This window comes from Pelobates fuscus, chromosome 5 (genome assembly GCF_036172605.1).
Source record: "Pelobates fuscus isolate aPelFus1 chromosome 5, aPelFus1.pri, whole genome shotgun sequence".
Taxonomy (NCBI): domain Eukaryota; kingdom Metazoa; phylum Chordata; class Amphibia; order Anura; family Pelobatidae; genus Pelobates; species Pelobates fuscus.
The window spans coordinates 133037860-133061424 of NC_086321.1; the positions used below are offsets into that span (position 1 = coordinate 133037860).

General features: G+C 41.4%; 1 protein-coding gene across 3 annotated transcripts in view; it reads right to left on the reverse strand.

Annotated features, from left to right (window-relative positions):
• The window catches only part of SCARB1 (scavenger receptor class B member 1), a 103696-nt gene that overhangs the window by 21542 nt on the left and 58589 nt on the right, over nucleotides 1-23565 (reverse strand). For all 3 annotated transcript variants that reach the window (XM_063454333.1, XM_063454331.1, XM_063454332.1), the window contains exons 6-8: nucleotides 21796-21911; nucleotides 14485-14651; nucleotides 10635-10753 (exon numbers count right to left, since the gene is read on the reverse strand). In XM_063454333.1, coding sequence (XP_063310403.1) covers nucleotides 10635-10753; nucleotides 14485-14651; nucleotides 21796-21911 — 402 coding nt within the window. The remainder of the gene's footprint in view (nucleotides 1-10634; nucleotides 10754-14484; nucleotides 14652-21795; nucleotides 21912-23565) is intronic.

The following is a 23565-nucleotide window of genomic DNA, read 5'->3' on the forward strand; positions in this document are numbered from 1 at the left end:
CTACCATTTAGTCAGATGCGGCATCTACCACAGGTTTTGCAGCAATTTTTGGGAACGAATGGCTTTGGGGCAGCTGGCCTACAGCAGTTCAGGACTTGGAAGGTTTTTCCACTACCTCAGCTCTCTTTGAGATCTATCCCATCGTGGCGGCTGCCGTAGCATGGGGTCATTTATGGGCAAATATGCCAGTTCGTTGTTACTCAGACAACCAGGCAACCTGGCACATCATCAACAAAGGTCGTTCCAAATCCCATGAGATCATGAGATTTCTGAGGAAGCTCACTTGGTTGGCAGCTTGTCATCATTTCTTTCCATATTGTTTCCATGTTCCAGGTATATGTAATACAGCTGCTGACAGTTTGTCTCGTTTTAAATTTGAGGCATTTCATCAAGCACTCCCGTCAGCTGCGCCCACAGCCACCACCACTCCAACATTTCAACAACTAATACTGGACTAGACAGCATCATGCATCATAGCAGGACACTGTCCCAATTGGCACTATAAAAAATACACACAAAAAAACGACAGGGCTTTTACACTATTCAAAAGATTCCTTTTGGAACATAACAGCATACAACCATTTGTTATGACATCTTTTTGGGGTTTTGCTTCTTTTTGCCACCTTAAACTTAAAATGTCATAACACCATCAAACTTTATCTCACAGGCATTCAACACCATATGCTAATCTTACAACCAAACACTAGTTTCATGGCCGCTCACCAGATTAAGACTATACTCAGAGGCATTCAGAAATCTGAACCCACACGTACATCACAGAGGCTACCCATAGATAACCATATCTTCAAAGCGTTGTCTAACCTGCTTGATTTAAAACCTTTTGACACCAATACAAATTCTGTCATCAGAGCAGCAATATGGATTCCTAAGACCTAGAGAGTTCACTACAACCAACACAACACAATCTACTCCTATTCTCCTCTATTCCCACTTAACAAAACACATGGATCATTACATCCTGACTCTACCTCACTCCAAAACCAGTCAGCACATACCAATAAACATTCCATACTATCCCACGCACAACAGGTGGTGCCCCGTCAGTGTTCTTGATGCATACATACAGCATCATAATTTACTACCATCACAACCATTACAAAGTTCGGTACTCACCACTACAACCTTCTTGACCTACGTCAGCTCACTCAACTGGGCCTCAACGCAGCTAACTACTCAGGGCACTCCATCCGCATAGGAGCAGCATCCACAGCCTCCAGTGTCAACATTCCAATTCATGTTATAAAAACACTGGGGGCGCTGGAAGTCATCCACTTACTCACGATACATACCGAACCCAGTACAAGAATTAAGGGATGCTTTCAAAAACATGTCTGGTTGATATATGTATCTGTATTGGTTGTCTGTAATAAATGTGATTACTTAATTTTTGCCCTCTTCTTTCTCAGGCCTACCTCATCGTCTGTTCCGGCACACCACAACCGACTTGCCCTTTTTACTATCCTACATTTAATTATGGTATTTTACTCTGTACTATCATGAGCACCTAACACACACACTATATTATATATATACACATATACATATACATATACACACACACACACACACACACACTTTTTTGATTCTAACCCTTTCTACACAAACACACACATAATGTGGGTGTAAAATAGCCTCCATTAGAATTTATGCAGCAACTCATTTAAAAGAACAGTAGATACAACAACTCAGGGCCGGCCTTATGCCATTAGGTGCCCTGTGCGAAAAGTCTTCACGGCGCCTCCCCCACCAAGTTGCCTGTATACAGTCACACACAGGCAGACAGAGTCACACATGCTCAGTTACAGGCACCCAGTCACAGAGCCAAACAAACACAGTTAAAGGCAGACAGTTACACACAGTCACACAATCACGAAGATTTACAGGCAGACAGTCATACACATTCTGTTACAGGCAGACACTCACGCACGCGAATAGGCACACACACAGTTAAAGGCAGATAGTCACACATGCAAGCACACACAATTGGAGTCACAGACAGAAAGTCACACACAGGCAGGCAGTCACACACATACACAGACTTACCTCTTTCCATTATGGCTGGAAGGGGGAGTGGATGCAGTTGGTTGTTGGGGAAGCAGGACTCCTTCCTGCTAACCTCTTCCTGTGCAGCAGTTACCAGGGGCTTTGGCCAAGTATTAGCCCCGCCTCTGCCTCACAATAAGCCCTGCCGCTAGTCAAGCCCAGCCCCCTCAAAAAAAATGTATAGACCTGGGTGGAGAATAATGAAATCCTCCACCCAGGTACCTGTTTTAGCTCCCCTGTCATCCGGCCACAGTGCTCACACCCCTAAGGCCGGCCCTGCAACAACTTTTCCACTGCAAAACTATAAGTGCACAAGAACTAGCTGAGAAATCAGACCCTTGGGATTTATCCAAGTATATAATATTTAGAGATGAAAAATGAGTTCCATATTTTATCCGTTTAAACAGGCCATCCATGTTTTTGATCGTCTAAATGACTCACGCTATGCATGAGGACATCCAGTGTCACTGGAATCCCAACAGGAATGCATTAATGCTTTCCTATGGGTAAGTCTTAATGCGCATTAGGTCTCCCCCACAACTTACGTCGGTGGGGGAGAAGCGTGGGTGGAGCATGACCCATCACCGAGGGACATCGGTGCTGGATTCAGGTAAGTGACTGATGGGGGTTTTAACGGCTTTGTTTTCCTGGCACTATAGAATCCCTATAGAAGATTGCCTTTATTAAGAGTGCAGGGACTTTAATCTTGAATTCAAAATAAGACCTCGAGAAAAAGGGGTGGGTAAAACAAAACATTAAAAAGAACACATACACATCTAGCACATTTTCAAAATTGAGTGACTTTAAGGGAAATCTTGCCAAAACAGGAAATGGTTTTGAAGAATAAGCAAAGACGTAATGTATTGAAGTCTATCACTTAACTAAAAGGGACACTCTAGTCACCAACACAACTTTAGCTTAATAAAGCAGGTTTGTTTGTTTTTTTAAATTGATCATGCCCCTGCAGTCTCACTGTTCAAGTCTCTGCCATTTAGGAGTTCAAACACTTTGTTATGTTATGTTATGGCTGTGTAAGTCACCTGATGTGACTTACACAGCCTTCCTAAACTCTTCCTGTAAAGAGTAATCTAATGTTTACACTTACTTTACTGAAAATTCTGTTTAATTTAGAAATTATTATCTCCTGCTCTGTTAAAGGACCACTCTAGGCACCCAGACCACTTCAGCTTAATGAGGTGGTCTGGGTGCCAGGTCCCTCTAGGATTAACCCTTTTTTTTTTATATATAAACATAGGGGTTTCAGAGACACTGCTATGTTTATACTGAGGGTTAATCCAGCCTCCAGAGCCTCTAGTGGCTGTCTCATTGACAGCCGCTAGAGGCGCTTGCGGGCTTCTCACTGTGAAAATCACAGTGAGAAGACACCAGCGTCCATAGGAAAGCATTGTAAATGCTTTCCTATGCGACTGGCTGAATGCGCGCGGCTCCTGCCGATGACGTCGCAAGGAAGGAGAGGAGGAGGAAAGCTCCCTGCCCGGCACTGGAGAAAGGCAAGTGTTTAACCCCTTCCTCTCTCCAGAGCCCAGCGGGAGGGGGTCCCTGAGGGTGGGGGAACCCTCAGGGCACTATAGTGCCAGGAAAACAAGTATGTTTTCCTGGCACTATAGTGGTCCTTTAATAGCTTGCTAGGCCCTGCAGGAGCCTCCTGTATGTAATAAAAATTCAATTTTCAGAGCAAGAGATAAAAACTTAAGTTAATGAATGAATGAAAATTAAACCATTTTGTTTTCATTGAAAGCAAAGTGTCAGCCAGATGACCTATTTTTAAGCAATATGCCAATGGACATCTACCATATATGACCAGAATTAACTTCTAACTTAAACAATCTGGTAAACAAGGTTTGAAGCACAATGAAATCCAAAACATTGCAGTGGTTATTGCTGCTCAATGTGGTAACCATTCTAGAAAAAAATAAATTAAACACACTTTGAAAATGCCCTACTTTGACCTTTCCTCATATGCACTTAGTGAATGACCCCGTTGATCAGAAATACCTGGGTTTGCGTACACATTGTATTCCTGTGTGAGCAGATTTAGTTCTTTTCTATGCGGCTAGCATATAAGTGCAGTGTTCAATGAACTAAAATTACTTCTCTATGAACTAAATTATATTTCTTTTAGAAGCAATATAATACTTGAAAGATAATTGTGTACTTCTGAGCTAAGGGTTTACTTTCCCACCTACTATAGTTGTGCAAATATTTAGAACTGAATCCATTGGAATGAAGAGGGAGTCCCCACAATGCACATTGGTATTTTTACTGTAATAACAATAAGAATGTGGAATTCTCTACCTGAAGAAGTGGTTTTATCAGAGTCCATACAGATGTTCAAACAGCAACTAGATGCATACTTGCAAAAACAATATTCTAGGATATAATTTTTCAATGTAGGGTAATAACTGCTTGATCCAATGATACAACTGACTGCCATTCTGAGGTCAAGAAGGAATTTTTTTCCTAGTTTGTTGCAAAATAAGAAGTGCTTCAAACTGGGTTTTTTTGCCTTCTTTTGGATCAACAGCAAAAACAAATGTGAGGAAGGCTGAACTTGATGGACACAAGTCTCTTTTCAGCTGTGTAACTATGTAACTTCCATGGCAGACAATAGCTTTGTGGAGATTTTAATTCGGCCTTCTGATTTGAGATACCCCAATCATTTATAGAACATTAAAATGTTTGCTGCAATGGACACACAATTTTTTTATTTTTTTTTATTTTTTTTTAAAGTAAAAAAAAAAAAACCCACAGAAGTAAACATGTGATTAGTGTTTGCTTCTTATCAGCTCAATTTAATAGAATTTAATTAATTTATGACTTAAGGGCTACCTTACCCAGGGTCACCGTAGTAATCCTTGTACTATGGAACCGAACAACCAGATTACATGCAAGTGGCAGCAGACTGAATAGCTTACAGAAAGGAAGGAAAAAATTATTATTTTTCTCTCATGGAGCTAGTTGCTGATGTTGTAGATATGAATAGACTGAAATCAGAATCCCACTGTCGCATAACAAGCAGAACATTAGCGGAGGGAATTCAAAAACCCATTTAACCCCTTAAGGACACATGACGTGTGTGACATGTCATGATTCCCTTTTATTCCAGAAGTTTGGTCCTTAAGGGGTTAAAGTGTCCTTTCAGGCTTAATGCAGTCTCACTGAGGAATGTCTCAAAACTATCACAGTGGAGTGCCCATCGGCCCTTCTTTACAGAGAATGTTTTCTTAATGTCCATGGTCCAATAAGGAAATTCTTAATTGCCATCCCAAAGGGTCCTCATATTTAAACCTCACTAATGATGTTCAGACAGCCAAAGAGGTTCCACCAACATTTGATGGGCCACAGCTAGACATCGCTGCTCTAGACTAAAAATTCAATTTCTAGATTCAAGTGCTTCAACTTCAGCCTGGTTTAGACTGTCCTCATTTAAAGATCTAATATTACATTAGTTCAAATTCTGTGCTTTCTCTGCTGAACAAAATGTCATCAAGTCCGCTCCCCAGTTGCGTGTATGCAAGTCCCTCTATTCCATAGTACAAGGATTACTGTAATGAGCAGCAATTTAGATTAGCGAGCCCTTAAGTCATAAATTCATTAAGTTCTATTAAAATTCACTGATAAGTAGTAAACACCTTACATACTGTGCATTTCTTGTTGAATGTTCCAGAGTTTTTTTTATACGGGTATTGTGTTTTTCTTGTTTGCTTCTCTGGTCAGATAAAAAAAAAAAAAAAAAAAAAATTAAGCATAAAGAGGTCTTTAAGTAAATATTGAAGTACTTGTTGCAAAAATAGATGCACAGATAACTAGTTTCGTCATATGTATGTACATAGATGCACATTTGATGGATCATATTTGCTGAAGCAAGATTTTCCAGAATATTGAAAAATCTACTCTTTAAAGATATATTATAGATGTGACGTTTTATTGAACAAACACTCAAAGCACCATAACCACTAAAGACCCCCCTTTATACCTCCCAGAGTAAGTAGTCAAATGGTTTAGGAGTGCAGGGGAATGGGGACCACAGGTATCTAATAGGACTTTGATAAATTGTAAAACCATTTTAGGAATGGTTTTACAACTTATCCGACTACTTGCCCTAGGAGGGTGCCTGGGCAGACTGTAGTGGTTATGGTGCGGTGTGTGCTTGTGACGGTGTTTGACTAGGTGACAGAATATGAGTGACATAGTATGTATGTGTGTGACTTCATGCATGTATGCGAACGCGTGTCTAGGTATATGTATGTGTTTACCTATAATTGTATAAGTATATTGTGACTGTGCATGGCAGAGTTTGTATATATGCTTGCATGCCACTGTATGTATGTGGGGGCCAAAAACATAGAAACATAGAATGTGACGGCAGATAAGAACAATTCGGCCCATCTAGTCTGCCCAACGCACACCCATCCCCCACTTCTGAAAGGGTGAGAGTGACGAAACAGATTGGAGTGGGGGGATGGGTTAAGAGACACATATGAAACAAGAAGTAATGTGGATTATAAAAAGGGGAAGGAAAAAAAAAACACTGTCAAATGATTCATCTACAAAAGTGACCATTAAATGTTGCACTGCTTTTATTATATACTCTAGAATTCAGAACCTGGAAAAACAAAATTAGAGTACAAATTATGTGTGCTAAATACAACAAGGTAAGTGCCACTTTTAAAGGAAATGCAAGACTTAAAATATGCGTGATGGTAATAAACAGCAATGCAAAAAATGGTCTATATGACAAACATGACTATTCTTTATGGAACTAGTCATGATATTTGAGGTAGAGGTTTGTAGTGACAAGTTTTCAGGAGTTTTCCTCCCTTTAACAAGTCTATTAGTCCAATAAAAAGGGGATTTTATTAAAGGACACGGAGGCTCTTATTATGCTTTGCTCTTTCTTTTATTCCTCAGCAGCAAAAGAAAATATTGTATATATATTCAATGTAAAAAAGAAAACACTTCAATAACATTACATCATAACTTCCCAAGGGTTAACCATCTACCACATATAAGCCAATCAGAGTGTCCCTATTACAATAAAGTCCCATGTGACCCTAAGCCACTCTTTCTTTTGCTGCTGCATCCTCAGATAAGTACAACATTTTCACCCTCTGTATTTTTCATGACAGTTTAGATTGTATTTATTGTTTCCTTTAAGTCCTCTCCCTTTATTTTCATCGGTTTTGTCCTTTGATATCTTTATTTTACTCTGTTCCCTTTGACTCTATCCTGTGTCTGCATTCCAACTCCCTCTCCCTCACCCTCCGGTCGGTTTGTTTATTTCCCGAAAGTCTTCCCCTTTCCCTCCACTACCAGGGCTTTCCCCCGCACGGGTACCGCTGTCCTTTTCACGGTCCCGGTGGACCGCGGTTTTACCGCGGCTAGGGCCACCCGCGCATGTGCACATCGCGAGTGCACATCGCGAGTGCGCATCGCAGCGGCCATCTTGGGATTGGCAGTTTTGCCGCGCTTTTTCTAGCGCGGCCAATACTGCTCGTTTGGGGGCAGGAGTTAGTTTTCTGTTGCTGGGCAAGTCTCCTGGTGCTCCCCAGGAGCTTATTCCTGAGGGAACACTCGGTGAGCTTGCAGTTCTGTTTATTCTGTGCCTTTTGCATTGTTACATATCTCACTTGGTGCCTTTTTCCTTTGTGCCTACTAGTTTGCTTTAGGGCTATTGTGCTTGGAGTAAACCTCCCTGCTAGGCTGCTAAGTTATATATCTAGTGTTCTGCCTGTCATACTGCCCCCCTTTTTTCCTTACATCCCCAAGCATGCAGGCTGATAACATGAATGATGGGGCCACCAAACCTAGGGCCACCATACCCACACCAACCCCGCTAGGGCCCAAAATTCCCGCGGTACTTGAAACAGCGCAGGAGCAAATGGACTCTGAGGAGTTTCATTCTCTCCTAGACGCGGCTATGGCAAAGTCTGTGACGCAGGCTATATTTACCGCCATGGGTGCCATGTCGGATAACTTATCCCATTCAATAACTACTGCAATGAGGTCCACGCAGTTGCCGCCAAACCCAATGGCAACATTAGGTAAACAGTAGCTAAATTGGGAGGGAGGGGGTTCACATACTGGGTTGTTCCTATTCAGTAAGGGCCTGTGCTAATGGTAGCACACATTTCATCAGCACTCAGAAGGGAACCAAGCATATAACAGTTGTTCGATTGACACTATAGGCATCCAGAACATTACATCTCATTGAAGTTCATTATTCCTGTCCCCTTAACCATTAGAGAAACTCCAGTGTGTGCATTGCAGAGTTAAGACTGCCTCTGGTGGCTGTCTTCAAATAGCCACTAGAGGTTCTTCCTCAATTCACATGCAGTTTAAAAACGCTGGACGTCCTCCTGCCAGGCATCTTGAAAATCCCCATAGGAAAGCAGTGAATCAAGGTTTTCCCATGTGCAAGCTCCAATACATTTGTGGCAATAGGCGGTGGGGGTGCAGAGGGACACTAACGTTAGGAATACAGCTTTGTATTCCAACAACACTCTAGTGCTCCTTTATCTTGTTCATACGTCAGTGGGTTTTTATTCAAAATGATTAATATATCGGCTTTCTTTACGGAGGCCCAGTTTTATTGGTATTTATATAGCGCCAACTAATTCTGCAGCGCTGTACAATATTATGAAATGGGGGGAAATTTACAAAACAATTTAGACATTTACACAGTGACACAGGAACAATAGGTAGATGAGGGCCCTGCTCAAACGAGCTTACAGTCTAGAGGTGGGGTACAAATACACAACAGGGCAGCAAGGGTGACATCCACCAAACAAGGTGGAAAAGTAGGGGGGGGGGGGGGGGGGGGGGGAGTATGGCTCTTCAGGAGATAGCAAGAGACATATGGATAGGTATAGATAAGTTACTCTGGGAGTTCATAAGCATTTCAGAACAGATGTATTTTTAGGGACTTTTTAAACAACTGAAGACTAGGGGAGAGTCTGCTGGGGTAGGCAGGCTGTTCCAAAGAAAAGGAGTCGCCTGCAAGAAGTCCTGCAAGCGCAAGTTAACAGTAAGGGTGCGAGCAGCGGACAGGAGGTGGTCACCGGAAGAGCGGAGAGACTGACAAGAGGAATATCTATGAATCAGTGAAGAAATGGAAGAGGCTAGAGTTTTATAGGCAAGGGATAGTATTTTGAATTGACACCTATGGGATACAGGATGCCAGTGTAAGGATCGACAGATGGGTGAGGTATGGGAGGTGCGAGGGGTGAGAAAGATCAGCCTGGCGGCAGCATTCATTGCTGATTGTAGCGGGGCAGTTCGGCTTCTAGGGAGACCAACTAAGAGGGAATTACAGTAATCCATGCAAGAGATTACCAGAGCATGAACAAGCTCCTTGGCAGCATCTTGCGTGATTAAAGGTGGAATGGACACGTTTTAGCAACATTCTGGATATAAGGTGCAAAGGTGAGGGATCAAAGATAACACCAAGACAACAAGCTTCCAAGGATGGACTGATGTAAGTATCAACTTGCAGGGAACATGGAGGAGGATCAGCATTATGAGGGGGGAAAAGATAAGAAGCAAAGTTTTAGAGAGACTAAGTTACAGAAAGCGGCAAGACATCCCATCAGAGATTGAAGTAAGACAAGCAGTGACATGTTGTATGACCGTGGGGGAGAGATATATCTGGGTGTCGTCGGCATACAGATGGTAGCAGAATCCAAAGGAGTTAATGAGTTTGCCAAGAGAGGAAGTATAAAGAGAGAACAGAAGGGAACCAAGAACATATCCTTGGGAACTCCAACTGAGACAGGACGAGAGGAGGAGGTGTCATTGCAAATGGAGACACTGAACAAACGTTGGGAGAGCTAGGAGGAGAACCACGAGAGGACAGTGTCACAGAGACTGAGGGATTGAAGAGTTTGGAGAAGTAGCACATTATCAATGTCAAAGGCTGCAGAGAGGTCAAGAAGAATTAGTATGGAGTAATGGCCTTTGGATTTAGCTGCGATTAGGTCATTGTGCCTCATAACGAGGTTCCTCTTTCATGTAGACTTAAGACCAAATGCCTGCCCTATATTTTTCTACCTTGATGTGCAGTTTAAAATACAGTGGCATTGTTTACATGTTTAAGAAAGAACAGCATGTGTTCATTATAGGGATTAGTTTTATTGGACTAATAAAAAAAATGGGCTTCATATGGATTTTTCTCAACATGTCACCATTCAGAAATAGTTAAAGAAACACCTACAAACAAAAAACAACCCTTCAATAGAAACAAAGTCTGCCCACATAATTTAGTGCAGCTAAAAAGTCTCATCTGTGCCACACTGTTCTCCAAACAAGTGTTTCCACATGTTCTGAATGGCTCCATTAATGTGCATGGAACGCCTTTCACCAACAAGTACTGTAGCTGTCACTGTTAACCTGGAAGTTAAAGAATGCTTCTATTGTTCATAACAGCTTACGCTATTAAAAGATCTGATGCTAGGAGTAAATGGGAAAAAAAAAAAAAAAAATACCATGACAGTCATGTTAGTAAGGGGTGATATCCTGCAACATGCAAGGCTGTAAAATGATAAACTTACAGGATGCAGGTCTAGAAAGAGAGAATGGAGCTCTCCATTGGGATGCAGCCCATCCACAGCCTCCACAAAACCAGGGTCTGCATTGTAAAAATGAGGGAAAGACAGGAACATAGGCGCATCTGGATGGAAAACAGAAAGGCACTTTAGACTATTAATCCTGGCAGTTAACCATATAAACATTTGAATGTTAACTAAAAACAAAAAACAAAAAACAAAAAAAAAAACTAAACCACAACATTCTGAAACCTTAATAAGAGAAAAACAAATAAACATTTAAACAAACATTTAATAATAAAATAAATTTAAAAAAAACGGGGGAGGTAATTACACTTAACTACTGTAGTTTTAGTGGGAAAAAATACGTAGAATGCATGTCAGAGAACTGATCCTTTGTAAATGCTCCTTCTGTCCCATGCTCTGAGTCACATTATTTAAGAGTACACAAGTGTGCCACTTCAAGCTATAATGAACAGACCACTGAACGCGGGCTAGTTGCTCCGTGCAGATTTGTATGATCACAATGATTCTTTCATCAAGTCATGTCAGAACTTATTAAAATACACTATATGAATGCATTATGAATGGTTACAAAGTGCCGTCATAAAGACTACTTTAACCCCTCCTTACATAGGGTAAGCATTTGCAAAGCACAGCTCATTACTCTGGCACCCAGCGTGTTGAACAGAGCTACCTGAAAATATTCACCAATATACTAGAACTAGAAGGCTAGTGTTAAATACCAAGTCTGTATGTTATGCAAAAAAGCACAATTCTTTATGGCTTGATCTTTTAGGAAAGGTGCACAGTGTTTATTAAATATAATCATTATCAGTTCAGTGGACAAGGATTACTTTATATAAATAGGCACAAACAGATGTTTAACATGTTCATGTCATTTGGCTTGTCACATTGTCTAAATTAATGTCACAAACAAGTTAAACAAAGTAGATGGTGGGAACCGCACTCAATCCCAGTGGCCAAGGGTGCTCCGGATCAGGACCAGCAATCCCAGAATTATACACGAAAGAAGAAAGGACCACAGGCACTCCAAATTGAAACCGTATGCAGATTAGGAAAAAATGCAACGCCAAGCAACGTTTCGACCACCAAGCTTGAAAAAGACCTTTGGTGGTCGAAACGTTGCTTGGCGTTGCATTTTTTCCTAATAAATCTGCATATGGTTTCAATTTGGAGTGCCTGTGGTCCTTTCTTCTTTCACAAACAAGTTAAAGACACTCCAAGCACCATAACCACTATAGTGTGCTTCTTAAAAGGATCACTATAGGGTCAGGAACACAAACATGTATTCCTGACCCTGTAGTGTTAACACCACCATCTAGCTCCCCTGGGCTCCTCATGCCTCCATATAGTAAAACTCTTACTGTATTCAATCCTGAAGCTGTAACTCTGCATGCTGTTAGACTCAGAAAAACAAGCAGTCTGTTGACATCATCAGAAGTGGTAGCCTGATCCAATCACAGTGCTTCCCCATAGGATTGACTGAGACTGACAAGGAGGCAGATCAGGGGCAGAGCCAGCATGATTCAAACACAGCCCTGGCCAATCAGCATCTCCTCATAGAGATGAATTGAATCAGTGAATCTCTATGGGGAAAGTTCAGTGTCTGGATGCAGAGGGAGGAGACACTGAATGTTTGGATGCATTTTAGGCAGCCATGACCCAGGGAGGATCTATAGCAGCCACCTGAGGAGTGGCCATTGAAGTTATCACTAGGCTGTAATGTAAACACTGCACTTTCTCTGAAAAGACAGTGTTTAGAGCAAAAGCTTGAAGGTAATGATTCTACTCACCAGAACAAATTCAATAAGCTGTAGTTGTTCTGGTGACTATAGTGTCCCTTTAAAGTATGTATATACACAAAAGTAAGCAGGCACTTGCAGAGAGGACTTCCTGAGTGCAGCAACCACAAGGTATACTTCCCTTACAGACACAACAGTAGAAAGGACAGTTCAAAGTCCGTAACTTAGTCCAAGGCAGATTTATTAGCGAAGAAAAATCGCAAGGTTTCGGCTCACATTGCAGCTTGATAAAGGCTCCTATGTGAACCGAAAGCATTGCGATTGTTCTTCTCCAATAAATCTGCCTTGGTCGACAATCCTGACTTTGTGAACACTTGCATCCCTAATCTATGGAGTCAAACCATTTTAGAATGTTTGATAGTTTTATCCATTTCTAAGAATAACTTTTATCCTCATACAACAGGTAACAATTCAAGGAGTTGTTACTTTAAGGGGCACTTCCTTCAAGCACAATAAGCACTATAGCTTTTTAAAGAGCTTTTGATACTAGAAAGCTGTCCCTGCACAGTTTATTTACTAGTACAGTGGGTTTACGAATTTAATGCGTTCTCAACTGCAATCAATTTCCAGAATGGCTCCAGAACCCTATGCAAAATCCGCTCCAACACCTCCACACACGATGCCACGTGCTACCCACAGGCTCTAGCATTCAGGGGGCAGTGCTATAAGCCCCCCAGGTGTAATGCATCCTGGGGAAACTTTGTATTGTGAAAATTGTTTGTAAACCGAGGCATTATTTTCAATGGATTTTTATTTGTAAACCGAAAATAAGGTTAACCGAGGCGTTTGTAAACCGAGGCCCCACTGTATTTTTTTTTATAAATGCTTTATTTTTGATTTTTCAAAAGAAGAGTTTTCATTTCTTTTTTCCGTATTTTTTTTTTTTCTCTTCTTGCAACGTTATGGGGTACAGAAAGGAAAGAAATAGGGGGGTGCGACAAGTTACAAGTATATTGGTTACATATGTAGACATTTGCATTGCACTATATACATACAATGTTTCAGTGGTATCGCTTATAACTCTCGTCGCCCGGGGTCTGGAAGGGTCGGGTGGGTAAAGTGGGTAAGGGTGTCCCGGGTCTTTGGCATAGCCACTTTTTACCCTGTGTTTAGGTAATAGGCCGTAGGTTTTGGTGTTCCCTTGTTGGGCGCAGTCCTGGCCATCGCCTAGTGTGGTCTTTGTGAGGTGTCGTTGTCGTACCTCGTCCGGTGCGCTGTGCTATCTCTGTCCTCTAGGGGTGGGGCCCCACTGTATTTTAACTACTTTTTATATCTTGCTATGCAGTGGCCAAGGTACACTTTTCCACCAAGAGGTGTCCTATGTAGAGGCAGAACCATACAGGTATTTCTACAATGTAAGCATGCAGGGTCTGTGAATTAGGCACCTGGAGCACAAGCTCATCAAATCAGTAGGTAGATTAATAGATCTCCATTACAGGCCTTTCTGCACCTCCAGCAGGTGCTGATCATGGTCTGGGTTCCCTAATGCTCCCACACATTTAATTATCAATAAATACTGTTTTGTAACCACTCCAGTTTACTTTTGGGCAGGGTAGAGCTATAGTCTAGGGTGGTCAGTCTGGGGGAGGCAATATCTGGTGGTCAAAGCGTGTGGCCTGCAATTCTGGCTGGTGCAAAATCATTGTGACCCATTGCTAGAAGAGTCCCTTTAAACATGGACTTCTTGATAGTCAACATAAGCCCTAGTTTGCAGGGTCACTAGTTACATTGTACTATCCAACGTCATTTTAATTTGTGTACCTACTGCTATACTTTTGATTCAGTTTCTAGATTAAAGAAGAAGTGTAAAACAGGATTTTACAGTCTACCAATTCAGATACAGAAAAGATGCAATTAAATGGGGGGAGGGAGGGTATACAAAGAGGTAAACAAAAAAAAAAAAGACAATCAAATATACACACACACACACACACACATACATACATATACATATATATATAAATAAAGACACAAATGTAAAGAAAGACTGGTACTTTGGTACTGAAGGAGGCGATAAAGATTATACATACTGAATCGGCAAGAGCTCATGTTCTGCACTCCGGAAGCCAAACAAGGACAAAATCCAGCATTTGGAGGATAGTCTGTTCCATTTGCAAAGAGATAATCTGGGGCACTATATCTATAGGTGGGTATCCCTCTGAATTCAGATTCCTCTTTATATACAAATGTCAGAGACCTGTGATAAGAATAAAAATATATTTAAATAAACAAACACAATAAACCCCCAAATGTTTAGGCTTTAGGAGTCTCTTTGCATGCACACGTTAATAAATATAAATAACTAGATTCATAGAATCCTTGCACTCAGGCAAAAATATATTCCTTCAAATTGCTGGATGTCAGTCCAAGAGGCATGTAATTATTAGCAATTAAACAAGTTCCTCCCTCCTCTATCAAATAATGTCTAGAGGTCTATCCCAGACGTGAGTGACAAGAGAAGAGGAGGAGCACCCACCTTCACGTGGTTCTCAAGCTCAGCTACTATTTATATCCCTCTGGCGAGTATGCCTTCTGCTTTGAAAGTTAAATCTAACAGCGTGACAAAAGAACTGGCATTGCATCAACATTTAACACATTTAATCAGGAAAGACAAGAATAGTCAGCTAAGACGCTTAAGGGTAGACATACTGATGGATTCAGAGTCCTAAAATAACTTTTGCCCCCTTCCCCCTCCCCCCTAAAAAATAAAATCTGCTCATAAAGATGTTTGAGTGGTAAATTGTGTGCAATACAAATAAGGCGTGCGCGCACACACACACACAAATATTTACCACCATTGAGGTTTCCATGTTGTGTTGTTACAACATGGAAATAAAGTTTTATTGGGATCATTACCATTAAAAACCAAACACAACACACCCACCACTTGTGTTTTATTTTTGACTAATAAAGTATCACGTCAGACATATAAATGAACCGATGCAACCAACAGGCAGCCATTTGCCAAAATAAGCCATTTCTAAAGGCAGGCTGGCCACTGAATAGTTGGCAAATACCCTAGAAGTAGGGAAAGCTATAGACTATGGTTCCCATCCAGGAAAGCTCTGGGTTGGGAGCCTTGTGGATTTCTAGTTCAATCCAAGCGAGACAGCAGATGCTCAACACTATGTTGCAAAGCGTTCAGCATGCTGCTGCCTCCTCTCCCTCTGTGTTTGCTATACAAGGTGAGGCTTGAGGTCATGGCCCTGTGACCAGTGGTGTATTCTGGAATTGTGCTGTCCTAGGCACGACTAATTTCAGAACCCCCTTATCTAAATTTGCCCCACCAATTCATGTCAAGGCCTTTTTTTTTGCCTGACAGACAAACACACACACACACACACACACACAATGACAGACACAAACATACTCACTGCCAGACACACACACTCACCAATTAATATTTTTTTTAATCTAAAAGGAGACATCTCCCTCATCGCCCGACTAGAATATTAGTACTTTAATATCTAGGGGGGCCCTAAAGTGGCAGCCAGCTATTGCGCGCGCCCCCCCCCCCCCCCATTTACCTGGGCATTTACCCCCCCCATTTACCTGGGCACTTGGGGCAGTGCTTTTTGCCACCCCCCCTGAAAGTGCCGCCCTAGGCAAATGCCTTGTGGTAAATACACCCCTGCCTGGGACAACTACTGTCCTCACCCCTTCCCCTGAACATAGTACATTCCCAGGTGTGGCAAATACAGTCCTCCATGTGTCATTATAAAAGTGGGACTCCACAGACGAGAGACCCAAAGTGCAGCCTCAGGATGGGAACTGGTAATTAGTAGTCTAGTGTGTTTGTAGGGAGAGTATTTTACGCAATATCATGGGGGTGGGGAGTGAGGGGGGGTATCATGGAGCAGGATAATCATACCACAAGATGGGACCATTCTGAGTTGGGAGGCTATATAGCGATTGTATAGCTGTATATGCACGCATCTAGAGCTATTATTTCCCCAGTCTGGCAATACTAAATGGAGTCAAAAAGGGCAATTGGACTTTTGCAGGATTTCAAAATAAAAGCACAGATTTCTGGTGCATCCCATAGTTTGTTTTTTAGAAGGCATGGCTCCCAATCTTTGATTTTAATGGTTTTTTTCCAGTTTAATTTAAAGAGAGTGAGCAAAAAATTAAATATAAATAAATAAAAAAACAAAGCAAAAAACATTGGAGTTGGAGGTGCAGTTTATAAAACCGGTCAGATTTATTTTTCATCTGACATGATTATGTAAAAGAGACCAAAACCCAAAACACACAATGCATTTTATTCTCTGCGTCAACCTTCTGGCTTATGAGCCAATAGAACAAGGGGAGGGTGAGTTTACATTCAGATAATATTTGCAGATTTAGTAATTTGTCTACACTGTGCATTGGTTACTTGGTGATCGATAAACCGCTATGCCCTGGATAAGTCTTTAGTGTGTCAAATGTCACATCACAGAAAAAACATTTTTATTTTTTGAAAGGATAAAAAAAAAAAAAAAATTCACAAAAAACTATAAACAAAAGAATCAGAACACTCAAAAGAGAAAAGTCCAGATTTCCTTTACTTAAGATCTCTACAATTTTAAATTCAATATTTTAAAGAGGAAGTGTAAAAAAAAAAAAAAAATCAGTTATTGCATAGAATACTTGTTTATTATTTTTGTCGTATTCGTGATTTTCAGATTTTGAGTTCCTATTCCATGAGTTGAAGATCAAGAGAAATGATTCAATAGACAAACATGGAGTGACATGCTGCCCTTTATGCTCCTAAAGATTGCATGGCAGACTTTTTTTTATGGTCACTGGTCATTATTGTACATCCATGCAAGTCCTGATCATATTAGGTGATGAGTGGACTTGAATCATGCGTATGTAACTGCCCTTATAACTAAAGATTTTTATTTATTTTTAATTCATAGAGAAGGGACAGGAAATCGAAATTCACTTGCCAACAGGTTTGAGACTCGGAATCATTCATGCTTCTGTTAAAGGAACACCCCAAGCTCAATACCCACTATAGGCCATGTAGTGATTATGGTGGCAGGAGTGCCCTGGCACCCGCATAGTGCAAGTAATAAAATCATTTATAAACTGTTGCAACTTTATTACTACGAACTAAACTTTGCATGACACAAGCTACCAGGATACAGGGTAAGAGGGTGACTAGTAAGTGCCTGGTGGAGGCCAAAGAAGTTATCAAATTGTTCGCCTACTTGCACTGAGAGGGCATTAGAGCAATTCTGACACCATAACCACTACATACATAGTGGTTATGGTGCTTGACATTTCCTCTAATGAGCTGAGGAGGCTATTGGGACCTATTGGGTCATTTTACCCAATATACAACTCCTTCCAGGGATCAGTCTCATTTCCCCTGTAAGAGCCTGCCTGTTGAAACGCTCGTTGGGGCTTGGCTCAGGAGTTTTCCTTTCAGCATTACAAACTACAAATTACTTGCCTGGAAATCCCGCTATGCAAATTAAAGCCCATAGCCAGTTTTAATATGAGCTACGGCTTGGCAATCCCAATACCGCTGAACGACTGTGCCGTAGATTTAAATTTTGTAACTACAGTTAGAGCTACCAGAAGGATAGCGATTTAGCCTACAATGATAATAGGTGCCCTCTAACACACAGTGCAGGATCGTAAGACTATTTATGCAGCTCTTCCAGTTAGTTGACTTTTAGTCACTGATCTGCCAATTATGATTTGAGGATTTACTCCATATAATTGTGAGAGAGAACGAAGCCCTCTTCTATTTAGTGATTAATAAGATCCCCTTCCCTAGGTCTTTGCACTCCTTGAAAGGCTTGTTATACTTTACTTACAGACTGAACGCCAACTCATAATTTGAAACAATTTTCGCCTACACACCATTCTCCCCCAGGATGCAACCAAAATGCTTGTCCATGCGCTTATTGTTCCCCACCTTGAGTATTGTAACCCTTATCTTGTTGGCCTGAAAAAAAAAAAGAACCAAGATTGCCCCTCTACAGTCCATAATGAATGGCTACCAGATTCATCCCCCATGAGTCCTGGAACTCTCCAATACCACCCAGGTCTCTCCTTACCTACGATTCTCTCCATAACTTTGCCCTTTCCTATATCTCCACCCAGGGCCGTCTTTACCGCGGGGCAAATGGGGCAGCTGCCCCGGGCCCAGTTACTCCTGGGGGCCCGAAGCAGCTGCACCGTGGGCCCTGCTTGCCTCAAGCATTTCTCCCACCCGCCAGTGCAGCCACACACTAAGGGCCACCCGGTGGGCTTCTGTCAGCAGGGGCCCGGTCTTGCGCTCTGGCGCTTTAAGAGCGCGACCGGGCACTCTTGCTTTTCGGCAGCCGGCTGGGAGGAAGTGACAGCTGTGCATCACTTCCTCCCATAAAGGAGGTGCCGCGCGGGAGGAGGAAGAGACAGAGCAGAGGGGGTCTGGGCCGAGCTAGCCAGACCCCAACTCCCAGCAGCTTCAGCCACTCTCTAAGGTAGAAAACTGGGGGGTGGGTTTTATAGTGTAAATTGTGTGTGTATGTGTGTGTCAGTATGTCTGTCAGTGTATGTGTCAGTATGTCTGTCAGTTTATGTGTGTGTAAGTATGTCTGTCTATGTATCCATATGTTGTCATTGTGTGTGTGTGTGTGTGTGTGTCTGTGTATCTGCCAGTGTGTCAGGTGTATGTGTGTGTCAGTGTTTGAATCTTTGTGTATGTCAGGATGTGTATCGGTGTGTCAGTGTGTATCTATGTGTGTTTCGCTGTATCTGTATGTGTATCTGAGGTTGTGTATCTATGTGTCAGTGTGTATATATCTACTTGTGTGTCTGTGTGTATATATGTGCATACATCTCAACATTCACACGCTAACACTACACACAAATACACCCCTGCATTCAAGCTTCAGCACTACATACAAATACACGTCTGTGTTAAACACCAACATTATATGTATACACACCCCTGCATTCAAAAAACAACACTAGACATAAATACAGGCTTACATTCAAACGCCAACACCACATACAAACATATTCCATACAAAAACCTGTTTACATTGAAACATACAAAAACTGCTTAGTGTTAAATACAAACCTGCAAACATGGGTAAATGGTAGAGCCCCAGCTATCAAGGCATTGCTGGAGTTGTACGACAGATGGGGATCTACCTTTTAAACTTCCTTGCAATAGGGAGGCCCAAAAAAATATTCTTGCACCTCTCTACTTTAGGTTGCCACTGTATTAAGGGTGATAACGTGATTGCACGCCTGGGGAGGGTGTACAGGGTCCAGGGGGCCCAAGCAAATGCTTTGCCCAGGGTCCAATCAATATTAAAGACGTCTCCACCCCTATATGAAGATCTGTTCCCGCCTGGTCTCTTTGCTCCATCAGCAATCTCTTATCACATTGTTACCTCCACCATAGACTCAATATGCATGAGTTCACCAGGGTTGAACTCCTGCCTTTAGAGAAATCAGCCAACATCTCATGCCTTAAAACCTCTCTGCTGTCTCCTGTGCTCCCTCCTCTCAAAACACCTCTCATTCTTTCAGGTACACACATACCATTTGATTCCCTTGTGATTGTAGACCAGCCAAAACAATACTTACTATTGCAAGCCCAGAAGGCCATGGCACATCACCAGGGATGATCTGTCACTTACCAATTGCTAGAGAGCAAGAGATAATTTTGAGACCTGGATATCAGTATTGCCATGATATAGAATTTGCTTACCCTTTTTTCCTGAACTATTTAAAAGGGACACAATAGGCACCCAGACCACTTCAGCTAATTTTAGTGGTCTGGGTTCAATGTCCCTTTTGCACTTAGTGGTGAAATGATAAACATTGCAGTTCCAGAAAAAACAGCAATGTTTACATTGCAGCTCTAAGTCTGCCCTCAGTGGCGGTCTACCAGACAGCCACTAGAGGACTTCCTGAATCGAAACAGATCTTTGGTCTGGTATCTGATGCTGGATGTCCTCACGCTCTGCACAAGGAAATACAGCATTTGCTGTACATGCGCACTAGTGCCTGCTCGTCTTGGGCCTGGAGTAAATAAAGGTTTGTTTTTTGTACCTGAGGAAGCTACGGTGCCAGGAATACAGCTTTGTATTCCTGGTACTATAGTAGCCCTTTCATGATATATCTTTGCTTTCCTATCCTTGCTAGTGTGATCTCAGATTGTTACAACATCTACAGCTTAAAACCACGGTGCTAGGTGAACCTAACAGAGTATTGACTGTTCCCATTTCCACTGCAGTACTATCGATTCAGAAAAAAATATTATTATTCACCTTTTAGAATTTTGAAGCAATAATCCACTATCAAATCAGTTCATAACCTAAGAAAGATAATCTTATCGATTATACCCAGTTGAAGAAGCCACGTTTGCTGTGGCGAAACGCGTCCCGGATTGCTTTTAAAGCTCATTGCAGCTATTTATTTATTTTGTTATATATTATATTATTACAATAAATCGATTTGCTTTTACGGATCCTGGTTCCCGGCATCATTCATCAGGGAGTGCAGTCCCTAATCTGCACAACGCTGTGGAAGTGAGTCAGTATATTCTGACTCCTGACTTGTGAGTATTCACTTGGGACAAGTATAATATGTTTTAAACATTTTAAACAATACTGCGCAATTGGGTGTACTTTTAATATTTTCCAGACCTCCTGCTTTACAACACGAATAGGGGTGGGTCGCCTGTACGGACCCAGAAGCCATTCATACCAGAGCTGGGTTCATAGCTCTCTGTTTGTGAGTGTGTTAATTACACCACTATTAACCACAAATACGTTGTACAATTTTACACTATGTATGATTATCTTTCTTAGGTTATGAACTGATTTGATAGTGTATTATTGCTTCAAAATTCTAAAAGGTGAATAATAATTTTTTTTGTCATATAAGCGCTACATTCTGAATTTATTGTTATTTCACATGCTGATAAAGAGGAATTATTTGAATGTTTAGCAGCTGATAAATCAACAAATTCGATACGGTTTTAAATATTACTTTATAACGAGCGCTGGTTCCATTATAACCCACTATCGATTCAGAGATAGCAATTAAACGGCTAATGGGCCAACCTCCATCACGTTATCGTATTGGCATCATCACTGAAAAATGTACATGTTCCACAAAACCTTGAGATTTGTTTCGGTTTTGAAGGATGCCAAAATGGAGCACCCACTTGACATTTGAATGGCTTACGCAAGCATTACTACAGCCAGTGTCTGCATCAAGGTCAAATGTAATCTAACATAAAATTGCTACAAGCCAAAGCATTCTGTATTCAAAGATATTCAGAGAAAGGCAGATTTGATGTTATGTCAGTTGGCCAAGTTCTGTTGAAGAGACCCCATTACCTGCAGGCATCTGGGCTATAAAACTGAAGTGATTCGGAGGGCTTCCTGAAAGGTGGCCACATCTGGCCAGCAGTCCCATTGATCATATTAGTTTGATTAGAATGCCAAAAATCAACCTAAAAAAAATAAAGTGGTCACATCCTGCATTTAGAACAGTTCAATTAAGGATCAAGAGATCCATATAAAAGTCCCAAAATTAATAAAAACGTCAACAAATATAATGCCACAGTAGCAGAGCTGAAAATACACCTAGATTTTTTTCCCAGTGTATCAAATTTGACATTAAATTTGAAATTCACTTTGAATTCTCACTTTAGTAAATAAGCCATAAAACCATTTTTGCAGTGTTACATTAAATTTACTTTTAAGTCACATCTGGCATAAAGCAGGAACAGCATGATGTAAGACACATTCAACCTCAGAGTACAATAGGATAAATCCAGATACAAAGTCTACAGAGCAACCATTAGGTGCAGACAATTTGCATTACAGTGCAGCTATAGTTAGATCACAGTAATGTCCTAGTTCAAGTGTCACCCTGTAGCCTGGGTCCCCAATTATTTTTTCCCATGGAATCCTTTGACACTGTGTTCCAAAATCGTAACGGTCACTTCCTCCCAGCATCCCATACTACAGGGGAGCAGCCCCCCGTTCAGCGATACCGACCGGGTGGCCTTAGTGCTTGGGCCACCTGATGGGCAAATCACAGCGGAAGCCCAACTTTGTTCTCGCAGAACCCTAGGGTTCCATGGAACACCAATTGGGCAATGCTGCCGTATAGCTATGGTCTGAATTTAAGGGGCACTACACAAAAATGACTGTTCAATGAAATGGCTTTAGTGTATAGATCATGCCCTTGCAGTTTTACTGTTGAATTATCTGCCATTTAGGAATTAAATCACTATTTAAGGAGCCCTTGTCACACATCCCTACACACTTCCTTAAAGTCTAAATGGTTTTAAACTTCCCCTATTAACAGAAACATTGTTCCTTGAGGCTGTGGGATTCATAAGGGAGGTGATTTTACTCCTTAATGGAAGTTAATTGAGTAGTAAGTCTGCAAGGATACAGTTGCAAGAAAAAGTATGTGAACCCTTTGGAATGATATGGATTTCTGCACAAATTGGTCATAAAATGTGATCTGATCATCATCTAAGTCACAACAATAGACAATCACAGTCTGCTTAAACTAATAACACACAAAGAATGAAATGTTGCCATGTTTTTATTGAACACACCATGTAAACATTCACAGTGCAGGTGGAAAAAGTATGTGAACCCTTGGATTTAATAACTGGTTGAACCTCCTTTGGCAGCAATAACTTTAACCAAACGTTTCCTGTAGTTGCAGATCAGACGTGCACAACGGTCAGGAGTAATTCTTGACCATTCCTCTATACAGAACTGTTTCAGTTCACCAATATTCTTGGGATGTCTGGTGTGAATCGCTTTATTGAGGTCATGCCACAGCATCTCAATCATGTTGAGGTCAGGACTCTGACTGGGCCACTTCAGAAGGCGTATTTTCTTCTGTTTAAGCCATTCTGTTGTTGATTTACTTCTATGCTTTGGGTCATTGTCCTGTTACAAGACCCATCTTCTGTTGAGCTTCAGCTGGTAGACAGATGGCCTTAAAGGAACACTATAGTCACCTAAATTACTTTAGCTAAATAAAGCAGTTTTAGTGTATAGATCAGGGGTAGTCAACCTTTTTCTACCTACCGCCCACTAATGCATCTTTCTTGATGGAAAAATTTCCTTACCGCCCAC